Consider the following 18,257-nt stretch of genomic DNA (forward strand, 5'->3'; position numbering starts at 1 on the left):
TTCTTAATTACTTGCACTGAATTTTTCCGCCAACCTTTACTTATAAATTGTTTTTCTATTTTAGTGCGATATTAGGCTAATAGTCCTTTAATCTCCGCATTCCACAGCTTTCTTCTTTTTCGCTAGCGGAAGTAAAGCCGTCTTCACGAAATCCTCCATCCCTCATAGGTCCTGAGTTCTAGTTCGAAAAACCTTTTCTTACCATCTTTCCCTAGATTTTTCAGGAGCTCACACGCGATATTGCCCATGCCCACTGCTTTCCTAGCCTTCATACCTATATACATAGCCTTCAAGTGCTCTCTCGATTTCCGAATCTAAGATCCCCAGCCCAAGATTGTCCTCCTCTACTGCACTTTCCTCCTCTAAAGTCAACCTCTCCGGCCTGTTCCTTCTGTCATACAGATCCTCCACGTATTCCTTCCATCTACTCTGCACCTATTCTTGCTTGGTTAGTATCCTCCCATCTTTAGCCTTAATTTTAGACGTGGCTTGTCCTCTTTTGCCACCCAATAGCAACTTAACTTTGCCTACTTCTCCATCCTTCTGGAACTTTTTGATTTCCTCACACTGCCTTTTCCACCAAGCCTCCCTTGCCCTCTTAGTTTCACGTCGTAATCGATTATTAATTTGTCTACATATTCTTTTGCCATGCTATGTGTCCACGTTCTTCCACTTCCTTCTCTCCTCCATTTCTTTTACCATTGCCTCCGTAACCTAAGGCTTCTTTATCCTTCTGATATCAACGTAGCCAATTGACTTCTCTGCCACTTTGACTATTACTGCTCCAATATTATCCCACCCTTTCTCTACAGTATGTGTATTTTCAATCTCCCGGACTATGTCCACTTGTTCCTGATATTCTCTCCTCATAGTCCCAATCAGCACTTCTAAATTCCATTTCCTCGCCTTCCTAACTTTCATAAGTCTTTTGAATCTTACGTTGCATTTCATGAGCACTAGGTTGTGGTCTGAATCCACATCCGCCACAGGGAAGCTGCCTGAGTTTTTCACACCATTTCTAAACCTCTGTCTAACCATAATGTAGTCTATCTGATATCTCCCCACATCCCTTGGACTTTCCATGAGTACCTTTGCCCTTTATGATGATTGAACCACATATTTGTGCTGAATAATAAAGAGTGGAAATGCAACTGATAAAGCACATTCACAAGCCGAGATATTTTGGCCCACACTTAATAGTTGAGATTGGGAGGCAAGTCAACTTGATGAGCAAATTCACTACAGCTAGGACAGTATTCTTGGCTCTGCTTATGCGCTTACCTTGTCGATATGAGACGAGGAGAAGCAGCTGGAGTAAGAGACTTGGCCTCATCAACCACCCTCCAACCCTTGATTTGGCTGAGTCTTGGGTCCGCTACAGCCACTTCCAATGGCATCTCTGGTACCCATACTGTAAATCTGGCCACACCCACATGTGTACCGTAGGCTACCACCACAGTGGCATTTGTCGATCCGCGAAGTTCAGTGCCATCAACATACACTGAACTGCATGATGAGGATACCTTAATGGAAATAACAGAAAATAAATGTTTACAAAAGCTTCAAAAGTAGGTTATCATTTGATTGATGAACACAATACTATAGATTAATTTATTTGCAGCTTTTTTCAACCCAATAAGCTTTATGAAATTGTATGTATCATTTCCACAAAGAGGTGGTTACGTGCATATCTAATATCACATTATAATGGTACACTGCTAAGAAACTCACGGTTAATAAACTCCTTCATTTCCCCTTTGCATGAAGTTAACTAAGAAAATATATAGTTGAAAAACCATTAGGTATTCATAGCCTATTAATTCATTTCGATCAATGAAATATATTCAACAACCATGGGCCCTTCTAGGCTCTGAACGCTTTTAAAACAAGATTTCAAGATGCATATTTTTCAAAATTCCTGGACCTTCCTTTTTAAATGGAGCTGGTATTACATATTCCCCTTATCCAGCAGTGACCCCCATTCAAGCAGTTTCAGATACTCCAATGCTCACAGTGGGTATCTATGAATATCTATGAATGTAAGAACTTATGATTATCTGCAGTAAGCAAAAGCCCAAGTGAAGAAAAGGATAACTTAGTGTAGAGTAGGTAGTAATTGAAAAATGTTTGAGCAACTCAAAGGTTAAATTCCGTTCTGTTATTCACTCTTTATCAAAGTAAAACATTGAAAATTATGAAGTGATGAAGATGACAATTCTTGCAATGCTTACAATTTTTGGTGCAATAGCTGGGAAATAGCTTCCTAAGGCACCTGTTACATGATGTGAGATTTGATTCACAGGTGTACAGTTCACAGGAGAAATTATCTTACATTAGAAATGTACTTGAAAGAAATCTGGAAGTTTAAGAATACCCAAATTTTTTAAACAAAACATTAATAATGCATAATGATCATAAATAAAATAAATGTTTATCACCTACTTAGTTTCTAAGAAAGAAGGAGAAAATATAATTAGCTTGAATTTTCATACATGCATCATTTTGGATTGAAGTGTTTTGGATGCTCCAAAGCTTGGCTGCTGGTACATTCCATATGATCAGATGCCTTACAATCAAATACCGATCTTCCACAACCTACTTACATCCAACGCAACATAATTCAAGAGCCTTGAGGCCAGAATTTTTTAATTTTTCAAGTTTCTCAGCATAGCTGATGTTCCGGGGAAATTATGATTCAAAGCTCTAGAAAAATGACCTCTGATGGTGAACTGGTCAAAGAGTATGTCCTAAAGGTGAGAATTGTGAGAGCCTAGGGCAAGAATAACCACCTCAATTGCTTCAGTTTCAATTCACAAATTATTTCAGGAGCTCAAATATAGAGAAAAATCAAAATATTAGTTCTCTTCAAGCAATTAGGTAACTTCAAAAACTCTTTCACTAAGGATATTTCTGAATTAAAATATAGTATAAGGAGACATGCTTGCACTACTTTTTAAGTTGAACATACCTTGAGTACACTCTCTTCCCCAGAATGGCATGATGACTGAAGCGTGACATCCGCTACTTTGCCAGCCTGGCTTACAATGAAGACTTTCATTGCTTGAGAAACCTGCTTTCCAGTGAGGATTGCTGTATTCATGACTTCCCAGTTCTGAAAGAAAAGAATCAGTATAATGAGTCAATGAAGTTTTACAATCTTTGTTATAATAAAAGTAGAGTTGAAGCCAATGAAATTTTTGTCACAATTTACGGCTGGAATTGTTGAATCCTCACATGACGATAGTAACCTTCAAGCAATATAACTTACTAAGCCTAAGAGAACAACATGTGAAACAGTACACCAATGGAAGCGAAGGAGAGAGGTAATATCTATTTCCTTTTATCCTCTAGTTGATTCAGAAAAATAAATACCAAATACTGATGTATAAAATGGAATACTTTCGTGTTACGTCCGAGTATTTCACATTGAAGTGCCTCAGAATTCCTTTAGGATGTCACATATAAGTACGTGAAGTGGCGTAGCCAGGAATTTCGTTCAGGGGGGATCCAAAACCAGGGAGGAAAATTTTTGAAAAACTGGGCACTAAGTAATGGGTTTTGAACTAATTTTAATACTTTTCATGATCGAAAAAACTTAATTTGTTAAAGAAACATTTTGTAAATTCCTGATTTTTCAATATTTTGTTTTCTTTTATGAAGGACAATAATTGTGTTTTTATATTTCAGGGGGGGTGCGGAACCCCCCGACCCCTCCCCTGGCTACGCCACTGAGTACGTGCGTATTCCATGATGTAAATTTAGATACCATATTTACATGAAATATATGTATGTAAATATCACGTCCAAATACGTTAAATAAACATATTGATTTATTATCATTTTCTGGGAATATTTTTATTAATTTTGATGAAACGAATTTCCTTAATTTAATTTGAGATGTATCTAATAATTGGCAAGCCACCGGGAAGGAGATAGAGACGTGGGAAATTTGGAACGTGAATTTCATGATCACATACGATTTTTGTTTTCTCTTTGATAGTGTCAAGAGGTGTGCCTGCCAGGCAGGAGAAGCTAAATGACGTGACGTAACAAACGGTAGTGAGAAACGACGATAAGGACGCGTCGGACGCAACCAAAACTAGCACTATGGGGTTCCGATGCATGAGATGTACCTATATACTATCTTTCGTCGCAATCTGAGTAGCCGTGTGGAAATGCATAGCGGGCAGACAAACAGACATCCTCTTTTATATTATGTAGATTATTGTTAAGGAGTATTATGCACGCTCCGCCAAGGGCTATACCGTCAGCACCGACAGGAAAACAGTCTTCCAAGGTCAACAAATTCGTTTCCTCCGAGTGGGAAGTCTGAGTCCCTTTGGAGCCAAGGCCGGATGGAATTTTTTTTCTTGTTTTGCTCCAAAATACGCGGCTGGCGGTCCTCGCGGTTCGGGAAACGACGCGAAAAAATCGCGCGGGCGCCAGCCCCAGTCGCTAAAATCTGCAGTTGTTGTTGGTGACTCATGATCCACTAAAGATGTCGGTTTCGGGGTGGAGATGTTCTTTTTCCGTATCATTCATTCGTGGGACTATTTCTGGGCGCGAGCATGGGAAGGTCGACAGCCAGTCGAGGGGGAAAGAGAAAATGGGGTTCGGGATTTACACACGACTCCTCGCCGCTCAAAAAGCCCCGAGAAATCAATTTCAGTGGCGTATATCAGACATGAAAAAATATATAACTTCCAGTTAAAAACATGTTCGGCTTTGGAGCAGCAACAGTGACGTGATTGCAAGCGGTTTTTGTGTCGGCGGCGGATGCATATGGGGGAGGGGAAGGGGGGCGCGCGTCTCCCTCTTGCGGGGCCGCCCGCATTGCCGAACATTGAAAAACCACATTTGAAATTTTTAATATAATAAGATGCCATTGTATTTCATGTGTATAATCAGCTTAAATAAAACTTTGCATGTGCCTTGATTATTTTTTTATTACGATAAAAGTAAAGGTAGCTCAAGATATCTTTTGCACCCCCTCATGTGTATAATCAGAAAAATTTCGAGCAGGGCCGGCTCAAGGGCTGGGCGACGCAGCTATATGGGGGCGACCAAACGCCCAAACAGCAAAAAAAAAGGTTTTCCGATTTTTTAAATTCAATGTTTTGTACTTATATGACTTCTTGTGTGAACTACTTTACTTTTACTAAATTACTCACAAAACTGGATTAAAACCTTCATTTAACCCCAACAAATACTTACGCGGACAGTTATTTATTTGGGGATATTCTACCAGTGCAGCATACGAGCATGAACCGTAGAGTGGGGTGGGTTCATAAAATCGCTCGACAGGTATAAAGAAGACGAGGATATAGAAATCCGGGTGCAGCAGGGTTCAACCTCAAAAATGGCACAAATTATATCTTGCAAATAACGCTTTTTCATCCGGTGAGAAATCATTCGAAGATAGGGCACAAAATGTTCACTTTCGTAACACTGGCGTTTCTTCTATTTCATGAATTTTATGCATCCCTCCACCATCCCAATGTAAGCCATGTAGTTACTACTTTTTCAATTCATATGTTCATTCTTTATGTGCACCACATGAACAGAGTGCATTGCATTGCATAACGTTATTTTGGAAAAGATTTAATGGAGTGAGCTCTAGATCGACTTGGATAAAATATTCTATTCTCAATTTTAGATCAAATTGAAAATACAACTTGAATATAATACAAACAGATTTAGAAAAAAATAGCAAAAATAAATAATCGATTACTCAGGAATAAAATTGAAAAAAAGTAGAAGCTGAAAGCCGAAGAAGAAAATGGATGGCTAAAACATACCTCAACAGATACCGCAAGGCTACGTTGGTTATACGAAAAATGAATGACCGACGTCATTTATTAAAATTAATGAATAAAATTTTCTTCCGATGCTTTATCATTCACACTCTCCTCGTTTTCCTCCTTCGATGTCATCCGTATCTCCTTGCCCATGAATTCATGCTTTGAATGCGATGAATCAAAAGAGATCCGCTAGGACGGGAGCCTTTTGAGGAGGGAAGGCCGGAGAAAGTGAGTCGGGAGGAAGACAAATGAATGGCGAGGGGCGTGGCGGGGGAGGAAACCCGCAGAGGATCCGTCATGCGGGGAGAGAACCAGACGAGAGCGAGGTGGAGAGGAAACGTTCCGAGCAAAAAGAAAATTAAAGAGATCAAGCAGAGACAGTGCGATTATGTACAGTGGCGAAAAACATTAATGCAAAGCTCATTGATGTCTGAATATGGCCAGCCAGGGAAACACTATGTAAGATACCAACAGCTGTCGTAATTTTCCATACTATTATTCGCTAAACCGGTTTCAACGTTAACGTGTCATTGTCAAGAGCCGACTCCAGATGAGACAGCTCTTGATAATGGCGGTTTACGGTCATCTGCTGCACCGGTAGAACATCTCTTGATAGAGCATTGTCCACGTATATTCCTGTACCCCAAAACCAGTGCGTAAAAATACATAAAATGTGTGTAGTACTTGGTCCATTCATTCATCTCGTAATTTTTAACTCTTATTCACTTCTCCGTCCGAATGCATGAAATTTCCTGACTTAGGCCCACTCTAGGTATAAATATTAAGTCGTGATATATCGTGAAGTTGTAACGAGACGATGAGATACTCCACGTAGGACAGCTCTTGATAATGACGTGTTAACGATGAAATCAGTTGAGCAAATAAAATGGAGTGGAAAATTACAACAACTGTTTGTATCTTATTGCAATGATGCAGCGCAGAAAGACTTAATACGTGAACTTAATTATTAAATACAAGGGAAAGCTACGCCGCGCCGTTCGTCAAAAACTACTGCGGGCTTACAGAAAGATTTACACATTTTTTAACCAATTAGGTTGGAAGCCGCTAGAGTCTCGGAGGCTACGCAATAGGCTTAAATGGCCTGACAGGCCTGACCAATGGAGAATGGATATCGTTCAGAGCGACACGAAAAACATCTTATGAGAACCCCTCCATATTTCCAAGTCCCACAGAAACGATAAAATAAGAGAGTTATATTGCCGAACGGATAGGTACGGGAATTCGTCATTCCCCCGAACAATAAAGGATTTTGATGCCAGTGTCCACCGTAAAGCGCTACACTCCATATCAGAATGTTCCCTGGCGTTTCCGTTGAACTCTTAGATAACGTGCTCTCAAAAGCTTACTCCAGTTCGTGAACGCCTCCATTGTTTCCGCTGTTTTCATCCTGATGTCCTCACTGCTGTAACCGTTTTACTCTAGTGTGTAGTCTAAATAGTTGAATTGCTGCTGCTCAGATACTTCAATAAATTCTCAGTACTCAATCTTATTTTTTTACTACCTAATCCTTGGAACCCAATTTTTAATCCTCAGAGACTAATTCGCGCCGTAGAGATCACGGGCGTGAACGTCGGCGCGCCGCACGCTGCGAAATAAAATTCTCCCGAACGCCAACACCATCGAATTTTTACTCTCGGCGCCTATGTCTAGGGACTCAGTAGCCTAATATCTCTTACACGTCCCATCTTTTTGTGCGTCCTAACATCCCTCGCCACACGCCTAATGAAGCGGCTTGAGGGGTAATAAGTAGATCAATACGGAATTTTGCCACTCAGTGCATTTATGGGTTCACCAAAGTCGCCCAACTCGACGCTGACGACAGAGCAATCCGAATTTTACGGGTGAAAGCGAATACAATTTCTGGCTACGTGCCTGCATCTTGTCAGCCAACTACTTTTAAGTAATCGATTCCTCGGTTTAAATATAAAAAGAGCAGCTGTGATTGTGCAGTACAAAAAGCAGGGGCCAACATCGCAATCCCAACTTCAGCATTATTATCGGAAAAGGGAAAGAAGGCGGATGCATAAGGCCAAATACAGGATGCATTACCCTTTACGCCATTTAAACGATTACGAGAGCAGGCTGAATTGGTGCGTCAGCTGCGTTCACGATACACTAGCCACAGAAAATCCCATTCAAGGTTAATGTGAACAGAAACATAAGTAGAAATAATTTGATCAAGAATTCGTACTTGTGTCTTTTATGCATATTATTGTCTTTTTATTATCTCTTTAATTCATTTTACGCATATAGCATACGCATATATTTTACGCATTTACGTTGATTGATTTGCACCGGTAAGAAAGTATGAAATAGAATATTCCCGGTAGTATGAGACCCTTACTTGGGCAAATTTGAGTAAGACGGACTTCTGCAAAGATCGAGTTTAAGTGGGGGCTAGCTTCCCACCCAGTGGGTCCTGGTTCAAATCCCAGTGGTAGCAGAGAATTTTCTTTGACTGCCAGATCTGACTTCCAATGAATTTTGCCTCTATCCGGAAGTTCATCGCCCGTTTAAAACGCTTCCCTCGTAGCTACATTTTTTTTCAGCGTAAGAATGGAAATCACACGACACTTAGTCGGCATTGTACGGTGGATGATCGAAAAAGTCCCATTGAAGTTACTCAAGGAGCAGTCGGGCTGAATCAGCGCTGAGATGACGGGCGTTGTCATGGATCAGAACACTTCCAGAGTGTTCATGTCTCTTCTTTTGTTTTGAATTGAAATGAGTGCAATGTTTCACAGTGAGCAGCTGCATTAACGCTGCTACCGGCTGCATGAAATGCTCGAGCAAAGTACCTTTACGAAACAAAACACGGTAGTATAACCTGAAAGGATCGCCTAAATTTTCTTTTTTTGCCTGGTGATTTTTGGTGCATCCATAGAAGCGATTTTTGCTTTTGATTCATGAGTGCCGTATTTAAACTGTATCATCCTTAGCCACAATGCATTTGAAAAATTCTCTTTTATTGACATAAAGGTCAAGACATGTCAATTCTGAAGCCATTCGGCGAGTTTTCTGGCTGTCGCTCCCCAGTGCACACTTGGCGGGAGAATCAGTTGAGGGAGTGTAGCTAATGAGATTGCTACTAACCTTAATCTAACAACTTACGATCAGAAATAACTTGAGCGTGTGGTACGGAGGAAGCGAAGTTGCCCTATCCGCGCAGCACCCGCATATCGCTTGTATGGTGTTTTTACTGAGCTCTCGGAGTTTGAAAAAAAAACGGCCCTCGTAGAATGAAAGGCAGTAGGCCTTATTTTGAATGAAAGAGGAAAGACTATGAAGGAAGGGTAGACTGCCAGAATACTTCGTAAGTACTCGATGGAAACCTACCTTCATCGGTAGAATAGCGTCATTTTAGCATTTATTTAGGTTCTTTACGGTACGATAACGAATCCCCATTGGTTCAGCTTTATCGTAATATTCGTGTAGGCGATATAAGTCAGTGGCGTCCTCACGTCATTCGTCCGTCGGCCTTGCATTGTTTCCTGCTTCCTATCTTCCACGAAGCCCTTCGATTGATCTGAGAGAGTGTTTACCTTCTCTCCGCAAATGCGTTTCGATTTTTCCAGCCCACGCATCGCCCGAAGGGGGTACCCGGCCGCTTTGCAGTTGATCGTGTTTTATTCCCGTCGCTCTAAAACGGGATTCGGTGTAAACAACCCGACTCCTCAAGTTCAGCGGCTGCGGCCCCGCTTTGAATCGGGACCCGAGCACTACTTCCCCACGCTTCTTCCTCTCTCTCTCTCTAGAAGCAAATAATCGTGCCTGCTTGTGGATCTCTTCCCCGGCAATATCTCTGTTTATAGCAAACGGCATTAAGAAACAACTTTTAAAGACTGTTACGCGTACCAGATGGCGAGGGATTCTGAAAGTTTCTTTCTAAAGATCTCAAGAAAGCGCTAATAGTCTTTGCAAAGCAAATTTTTTATCATAGAGATTTGGGCGTTAATATTGGGAAATCTTGAAATTTTAGAGGGTAGAAAAATGAAGGATGACTTATTCCCCGATAATTTCGAACTGATTTATAAATTGAATAAAACTTCAACCATTTTAGTCCAGTTTCATGATTTCGACATGGCTACCAGTAGGTGTCATTTTAGTTTTTCTTGACTTATGAACAAAAGAGACAAATTTTTGCATGATATATTTTGAGAAAATCACTCTATTTTCAATTTTGCATGATCAAGGGAAGAAAGTGTGAATAATGTGATGTGCATAATTAACATGAAAAATGACAAAATATAATGTTAGACTAGAAAATTTATATTCAACAATGACTTATCACATGGAAAATCTGATGAAAATTGAGACGGTACGAAATTCTTGGGTAAAAATGAAATTAGATCCATCAATTTGCCAAAAATATGGGTATAAATATAATTTAAATCAGAGAATTCCATGCATATGTGATTTCGTATTTTCATAACAAACATTAACACCCTGAATATGATGGCAGTTGACACTCGTGAATAATTAACATGCAGAATACATCAAGAAGAAATTGAGTCCCATTTCATTCAACGATATGTTAGCAAAAGTAATGCATTTATAAATACTTAAGCTAATATTAAATCAAATTAAAATCTGGATGAGAAAGTAATATTTACTCCTTAATATCGTTTCCATAGCTAGAGACAGTTTTTTTTTTCGGCAAGAACAATACATGGCATCATGATATCACAACAATCGCCCACCAAAGGAAGCCGATTTCGCGAGGTTTCCCTTAGAATTAAATTTCCATGGCAGTTATCATAAATACAAAAAAGTTGCATCGAAAATGGCATTTTTAGCGGCCCCTTAAAGAAAAACACGATTATTCGGAGTCAAGGGAACTCCCGATTGATATTTTCCAAACAAAGTATTTGAATTTCCTTTTCGTTTCGATATCGGTTACTCATATCTCGCCACCATTCTACACTGTCCATCGCAAAGTAAGCCTTTCGAGTTTCCTTAACGAAAAAACTGTTTTCTAAAGAGATAACGAATTAGAGTCTTCTTTTACGAACACATTTTTGAGGCACTGTCAGAATTCTAACGTAAATGAAATCCTTAATCGGGTGGAGTGGATGGCTAATAGCGTAATTCAGCGCATCATTTAATTCGAAGCGTTCGAGAAGGCAGAGAGATTTATGGTGGCAATGAAGTGTAGGTTATTTGGATTTTAGGGGGGCTGATATCGTAGGATCGGAGCATCCCGACAGCAGTTACGGCTTGATGTCGTTTCAGCTGTCATGCGGTTAAAACTCAGTCATTGAACGATGACTACCGGCCGTGCTAAATATGCTTAAACGAATTAAGCCACTCTGATCGTCATGAAAATGCGCTTAATTATTTACAACGCTTTATAAACTCGCTTTGTTGTCCAGGTCAAATCTTGCAACTCAATTTTAACCCACTTTCCGATTAGCTATCGAGCTGTTATTTTGAGGATAACTCAGATCCAGATGATGATGCAATATTCTCACACTATTACTGTGATTTTAACTGTACCTATATTTCATTCAGAATTAAAAATTAAATATGAAGATTAATTAAAGAAATGACCACGAAACTCGATGGCATCGCTGTAATCATTTAAAGGAAGGAGAATGATAGAAAATCATAATAACCAATGTGTTTATATAAAAGTTTTATTGAATAATTGATTGAGATAAAATTGACCAACAAAAGAAGCAGAAGTGCTAGAGGAATATAAAAGTAGGAAAGAAGAAGAAGGAGAGAAAACGAAAAGAGCAGAAAGATAAGTTAGGAAACTTACAATGTAATTAAAAAAAATTAAAATTCTTCATGGCTTGTTTGCATATGAACAATTCCACGCTGAAAATTTGTTGTTATAATCAATCTGCAGTCGATGTTCTCTTTTATTTCACAATTATCACTTAATGAAACTATATAAGCATATAATTTAGCCTCATTCAGTGGTTTACCTAGTTTTAGGAAAGAAATTTGCGCAAACAGTGAGTAAGGGCAGAAACGCAAAAGAGCTGCTCAAAAAGTTTTTCACATAATTTGTATGAAAACATGAAAAAATTGATATGCGAAGTCAACTAGTTCGTGGAACTGCATGTATAAATAAACTATAATTTTGTTGGAATACCTTTATTTTTTTAGCTTTCTGCCATTTATCACTGATTGAGTATAATCGTTTTGGAAGAAAATAAATCAGAATGATCAGATCAGAATACATTAATCGATCGCAACATTTTATCTAATGAAAAAAAAGAAAAATAATACTAAGGTATAAAAATAAATTTGTATAAAAAACTTTTTTCTTGCAAACTAAAAAGAAAAAAAATAAATTTTCTGTGAGCCTGTCAGAGGTTCTAAATAAATTGCTTCATATTAAAATGAACAACGCTAGGCGCATGTTCTACTATAACCCTCAATTTATGCAAAACATCTTTGCATAGTGAAACTACGAAATACAATGAAATAAAGTTAATTAAATTTTAATTGACGTAGAATTAAAAATTGTTCATCCGTAATTTCTGCAAACTGGACTTGTGCCACTTTGTATACCTTCAATTAATATTTAAAATGAAATGGTTTTCACCCAATCAGGAGAGATGTACCGAGATGAAGTAATAGATTAAGAAAATACGTCATTTAGAAAACGGCAGTTTAAGGTTTCATATTTAACCTTTACTCATAATAGAATGTGGCGTCCGAATTTTAAACGAGTACGTGCTAACCACTAATAATATATTCCTCAGTAAAACCACTCACACCACATCCGGTACCCTCAGCGGTGCCTTCGGCCTCCTCAAACCAAGCACTACCGGGAATAGACCGGAAGAGCGGAGTTGTATGGGCTCAATGGTGCCACTCTTCCCCAAACATGAATTTTACCGCCTGCTTCCCCTCTGACCGTAGAAATCGAAAAATCGATGCGCTTATTGCACACTGCTTTACTGCCACAACATTCAATCATCGGGTCTAAAGCGTAACGAATGCACATCGATGCGTGTTTTCCCAATCACTCAACGGGCGGAGGGGGAAGGAAAATAGGCGAGGAGTAAAGTTTACTGGAGGCAAAGTGAGGGACAGAGAAGGGTCCTTTTGAAGAGATTTTTTCCCCAATGAGCCGGTAAAGAATGGTCTTGGCGGCTCGCAAACTCCATAGAAGATCAAGGATTTTCTACGCATAGGGGGAAACGAAAAATTCCTCGGGGTTGAGTTTCACTTAAGTGAAGCTAAGGTACTCCAGAGTGAGCTCGCTGGTCACAAAATATTGAAAAATTTCCGCCAACATTAGAAAACATGATTCACGCGGTCTCTTGTAACCTTTAATCAGATAATTATTTAACAAAAGTCAACCGTGGCAAATGATGATCGATCGGTGATCAGAAATATAAAAAAAACACAAGATATCAGGAAAAGAAAATCAGCACGCATGCTAAAACGTTACTATAACAAGTCTTTGAGTAAAACTTGTATTACATTAAACCGGTAAAACTCTGTCCATTCTCATGATAATAAAACGAATTTTGGGCATAGCTCACGAGACAACGAAATCCATCGGCTGTTTTCGAGTTTCAAAATGATACTGAGATGTAGTACTTTCTATCCTTATAATAAAAATAGCTGAGTTCAGGTTTTTAACTATCTAACCCAGCAAATAAATGGATGAAAAGTACATAAATTTGGAAAATAACCTCAAAAACGTCATTGTCTGCTAAAAATATTTCGTTTTACATTTAAATAAATTTAATTATGGAATTATAAATAAATAAATCATAAATAAAAAAGCATTAAAACTGATATATCATCATTCCATTCATTAAGTTAAATTTCTGTACAGTGTAGGTAGTTACTCTCAAAAAAGTAACAAGATAGCTAGCGGATCATTACTTGGCGCTTAAAAATAAAAGAGAAACGACTCCCGAGTGAAAATATTTAAAAAATTTTATCCAAACAAACGCAAACTTCTGAATTTTCTAATTTTGGTTTCTGAAATTTTATACTTGAATATTTTCGCTGGTGAAACCAGGGACGTTTAACGATTCAAGAACCAGACACGCTGAGGTACGAGGTGAAGAAAACAAAGTGGGAGTAATAGTGACTCCAAGGGATATTGCAAAATTTAAGAATCCTATCTCCCGTCGGAGAAATAGCGGAAATTAAACTGAATGTAAAAATGCAAAATAATTTAAAAATATCATTCCTTTTAGGATTTACTTACATTCTACAGAATTTATGCCGATTCCGCAATAACATGACATGCATGTCAAGATCCAATCCAGGAAAAACATATCCTAAATTCTCAAGTATGCGGCGCAGGTCACCATTCGGATGTTATTCGTATAAAGGTATACCTTTATATTTTAAAAGGTAAACTTTGAATCTCCTGGTACAAAGGTATACTTTATTACTAAACTAAAGGTATACTTAAAATTGTACAACGCACAATAATATATTACGCGCAGCGTATACTCAGAATCATAACCACTCGAATACATATTCACGAAACAATTGAGACTCGCAAGCAATATCATCATTCCACAAATTTTATATTTGAATGATTGAATATATTTTATTAAGTAATTATTATTATTATTCAGAAGTTTGTACGCACAAAGATCAGTCATTTACGTAATGTATAACGCAAATTAAATGACTCAGAAAATTCTGCAGAAAAACCATGCATAACGCGCGCGTTTGACTTAAGAATTTAGAGTAGTATGAATAACAGTTTCCCTACATCAAAATAATACCCAACAGCCCCTTTAGGGTGTTTTGACAGGGGATGGCCAACCACCAGCATGTAGTATGCAAGAGGATCCCCTCATGTACAGCGCACAGTCATAAAAGTATTACGCATGATAACAAAAAACGAGCACATTCATGTAAAGGCAAAACTTGCCAACGGCTGGTAATTCCTACAGTAAATCCATGCCAAGTTAGAACAATGGAAAACTAACGACATGCAAGTGTCCTAGCTAGTGACAACATTAATTTTATCAATCGAAACACTATTGCTATCATTAATGGAGCGAGGTAAGAATGGCATTTTAACTCTCTCCGTTTTTCAGTCTATTTCCTTTATTTTCTCCTCGTGGTCACGTCTATCATTGTACTACGCTAAACAAGGGATATGCTTGACGTCTTCCGAGAAAAAAATCGTCTCTGAGTTTACTTAGTAAATTAAGTCTATACTTTGCTCTACGCTCCTCTAAAGATTTCCCTGAGGAATGTATATTCCGCAATGTTAGAGTTCTGGCAAGAGTGAGAACTCTTAAATTACGGTACCATCAACTCGCTTTTTCTTTTTGCGAACACGCAGGTAAGCGCGTGTACCCGCAGAGAGGGGAATGTAACACGGGATGTTATTGCGGGCGCTGAATTATGAATAGGACGATGAAGAGGGCTCCTTTTAGGACTCAAGGCCAAGGGTGGAGTGTGGGGGGTGGATGGTGTGAGTGATGAGGGGGTACGGTATGGGGGAGCAGGTGTCTCCCCCTAACCATGGCGAAGAATCTGCTGCTTGTCCCTGTGTGTGTGTTCGAGGGTCTGCTGACCATCTGGCAGGAGGATGTTTCAGGCAGGGGTCGGAGGGCAGCGAGGGGGCTGAGAGGGCTTGGCCCGGATTCTCCTGTTGTTGTCCCTCTGCGGTGAGGGTAGCGAAGGGAAGGACTTTTTCCGGCCGACTACTTCGCCCCTCCGCCACTGGAGTGCGCTACGTAACTTGTCGGTACTTCAAGCGCACGGTTAGGAAAGTGCGATTATTATTAGTATCATATCTGTAGGGAGGGCCGGAACTAGGAGTTTGACCCCCACCACTATTATATAATATCTCCGTAAACTATTTTTTGAGATGCGGTAGTTGAAATCACACAAAGTATGTTTGCTATTAAAAAGTTTTATTAAAATTATCGTTTAATAATTTATGCACTAATAATTATTGTTTAATAATTTAATTTAAAAAATCGATAAACTTTTTAAAATTCTTTTAATAAAAAAAAAAACTTTTCAAATTTTACCGCCCCTTGAGATTTGCCGTCCGGGGCACGGCTCCCCACTGCCCCGCCCTAGTTCCGGGCATGTCAGTGGGTAGTGAAGTGTGGGTCTGGAAACACTACTCCCTGCTTTCTGGCAGTAATTGCCTGAAATTCCGCCTTAAATAATACTATTGCTTACCCTAGTGCGTACCTATAAATTTTTTATACGATTTTGAATTGTCACATAAAATGAAGCCTATGACAACTTAGTGCAGCCTATTTTTATTGAAATGTGCCATAAAAATACCATTAGAGAGAGTTATTTCCCGCGCATAACTTAGACCGCCTGAATGAAAGTGGGAGAAGGTGGTAGTGCTCCGGTTTGTGAATCTGGGAGGTATCCGTATTTTTCATCTGAGGTCACTACGTAACCACGTCCGGCGCTCTTGTTTATATTTACTTCGAGATTGGTTGTCAAGGGGGTGTGCGGAAGTTAAGCTTCTCGCACCCCTTACCACTGTCACCTGAGTGTGCTCGGCCTTATGTGCCCTAACTGTTCAGTGCTCTCACATGCACTATTATGTTCTCGACGCGCACACGCTCCGAACCACCCGGCTCCCCGACGAAGATTGAGTTACGGTGGTTTAATCAAAGCCTCCGCCCGTCAGAGGGGCAAAGCATTTTTTTCCAGCTGCCTTCGTGCTCTTCGAGGTCAAAACTCGATTTTAATTTTGGCACTTATTTATGGGTGGTTTACGATGGAGTGGGAATAGCGGTTGCCTTGTGGGTAGAGCATATGGCTACCGACAGAAAGGCTGGGTGAAGCCTACTACATCTACAGGGTGGATGGTATATAAAGAGGTATTAAAAAAGACGAATAAATTCTACATCAACAGCACTAATTTAATGAAATTAATATTACATTACATTAAGTATTAAATAAGAATCTTTACTTGCATGCATACTTTAAAATTCAATGTAAGCGCCTGTGGCATCGACCAATTGTCTAAATTGCCCAAGTATACATTTAATAAGGCCTACATATATATCAGCCACCCTATGCATAATACCCTTCGAGCCACCTCAATGGTATTTGGCAGAGGGTGAGTATACACCAACATGCAGAATACAATACGCTAAATATTCGTAGCCGTCTCAAAATAGGCCCTAACACAAGCCAGCAGGGGTCATAACGCCAAATATCCTTAATGGTAGTCGGAACTTATTCGCAGGCTGTCCAGGAAAAAAAGAACATCATTCTTAAGTATGAATTCATACGCATGGACTTAATCCCAATCGATATTTTCTCTAACCATTCCAAAAATTAGTGCCAACCTATCAAAGATAACTATTGGGTTGCATCGAGTGATAGAGCTAGGTTAACTGGGTCAAGAAACAACTTAGCATGGGTTGCGGCGTTATATAATGTTGAAATTTGGACTCTCAGAAGAGATAGTCGGACTAGACTTCATGTGCTCATAAAATTAGCTGGGCCTAAAATATTTTGGCTGTCTTCTTGCTATTCAAAGTCAATCCATTATAAGTGAAAAATTCCAGAGAGTAAAGAAAACATTGGAAAAGAAGTTGCTCAGGAGTGCAGCGTTGCTTAATGAAGATCCTTACACCATGAGGATTGACGATAAGAATAGGCTCCGGAGTTCGTAAGCTATGGTGGACATAAAAAGCGTTTCTTGGACCTCTTGGAGGAATAGAACTAAAGTAGACTTCGGATTTTCATACAGCCAGCTGGTCATAAAATGCTTTGACCAGACTCATGCTATTTGCGGTTAACAGTTGACTCTAATTGTGGAAACTAATTATGAGTTGTTTCCGTAATAATTCAAACATAAGCAAGCGTCGAATTGAGCAGAAACGGAAACATAAAATGCAGAGTAGAGTGTGATAAAGCCTGTGAAGCCATAACCAGGGAAGAGTGGAGAAGGCGAGATAGACGATGTAGAAAACAAATGAGGAAATGAATACGAAATTGAAGAGAGGATGCTATTAGAAGAGAAAAGGAGGAGACCGAGTTAATGGTTGTAGGAAGGCTGGATATTACGTACCAATTTTAACAATGAAATTAAAAAATTAAAATTGATTAAATGAAAACCTATTATTCTATGCAGGTTGTTTCAGGAGGAAACTGTAATACTTCAGGAGGTGGTAGAGGAGACAGTTTAAAGCATTTTTTGTCTTATAAACATGGGTTCGCAACACCTTACTACAATACACCTACACCTTACTTAATCCACATCAATGTTTGCAACTTATTGTGGAAGATGAATGCTGTAGACATAGTAATTTTCCCTAGGTTGAGTTACAAAGTTCATGAAGTTCACAAAACGGCTAATTTTATGGTGCGCGGAGTCATTTATTGAACTCGCGTGTCCACATTTTTGAATTTTTTATAAAAAAAATAAATTAGAATTAAGAATAAAATTTTATTTAAAATGACGTATTATTCATTATTATGGCATGCACTGAAGTCCAG

General features: G+C 39.0%; 1 protein-coding gene across 2 annotated transcripts in view; it reads right to left on the reverse strand.

Annotated features, from left to right (window-relative positions):
- The window catches only part of LOC124158549, a 577,153-nt gene that overhangs the window by 10,274 nt on the left and 548,622 nt on the right, over positions 1 to 18,257 (reverse strand). For both annotated transcript variants that reach the window (XM_046533700.1, XM_046533699.1), the window contains exons 5-6: positions 2,969 to 3,112; positions 1,282 to 1,523 (exon numbers count right to left, since the gene is read on the reverse strand). In XM_046533700.1, the coding sequence (XP_046389656.1) occupies positions 1,282 to 1,523; positions 2,969 to 3,112 (386 nt within the window). The remainder of the gene's footprint in view (positions 1 to 1,281; positions 1,524 to 2,968; positions 3,113 to 18,257) is intronic.

This window comes from Ischnura elegans, chromosome 5 (genome assembly GCF_921293095.1).
Source record: "Ischnura elegans chromosome 5, ioIscEleg1.1, whole genome shotgun sequence".
NCBI lineage: Eukaryota > Metazoa > Arthropoda > Insecta > Odonata > Coenagrionidae > Ischnura > Ischnura elegans.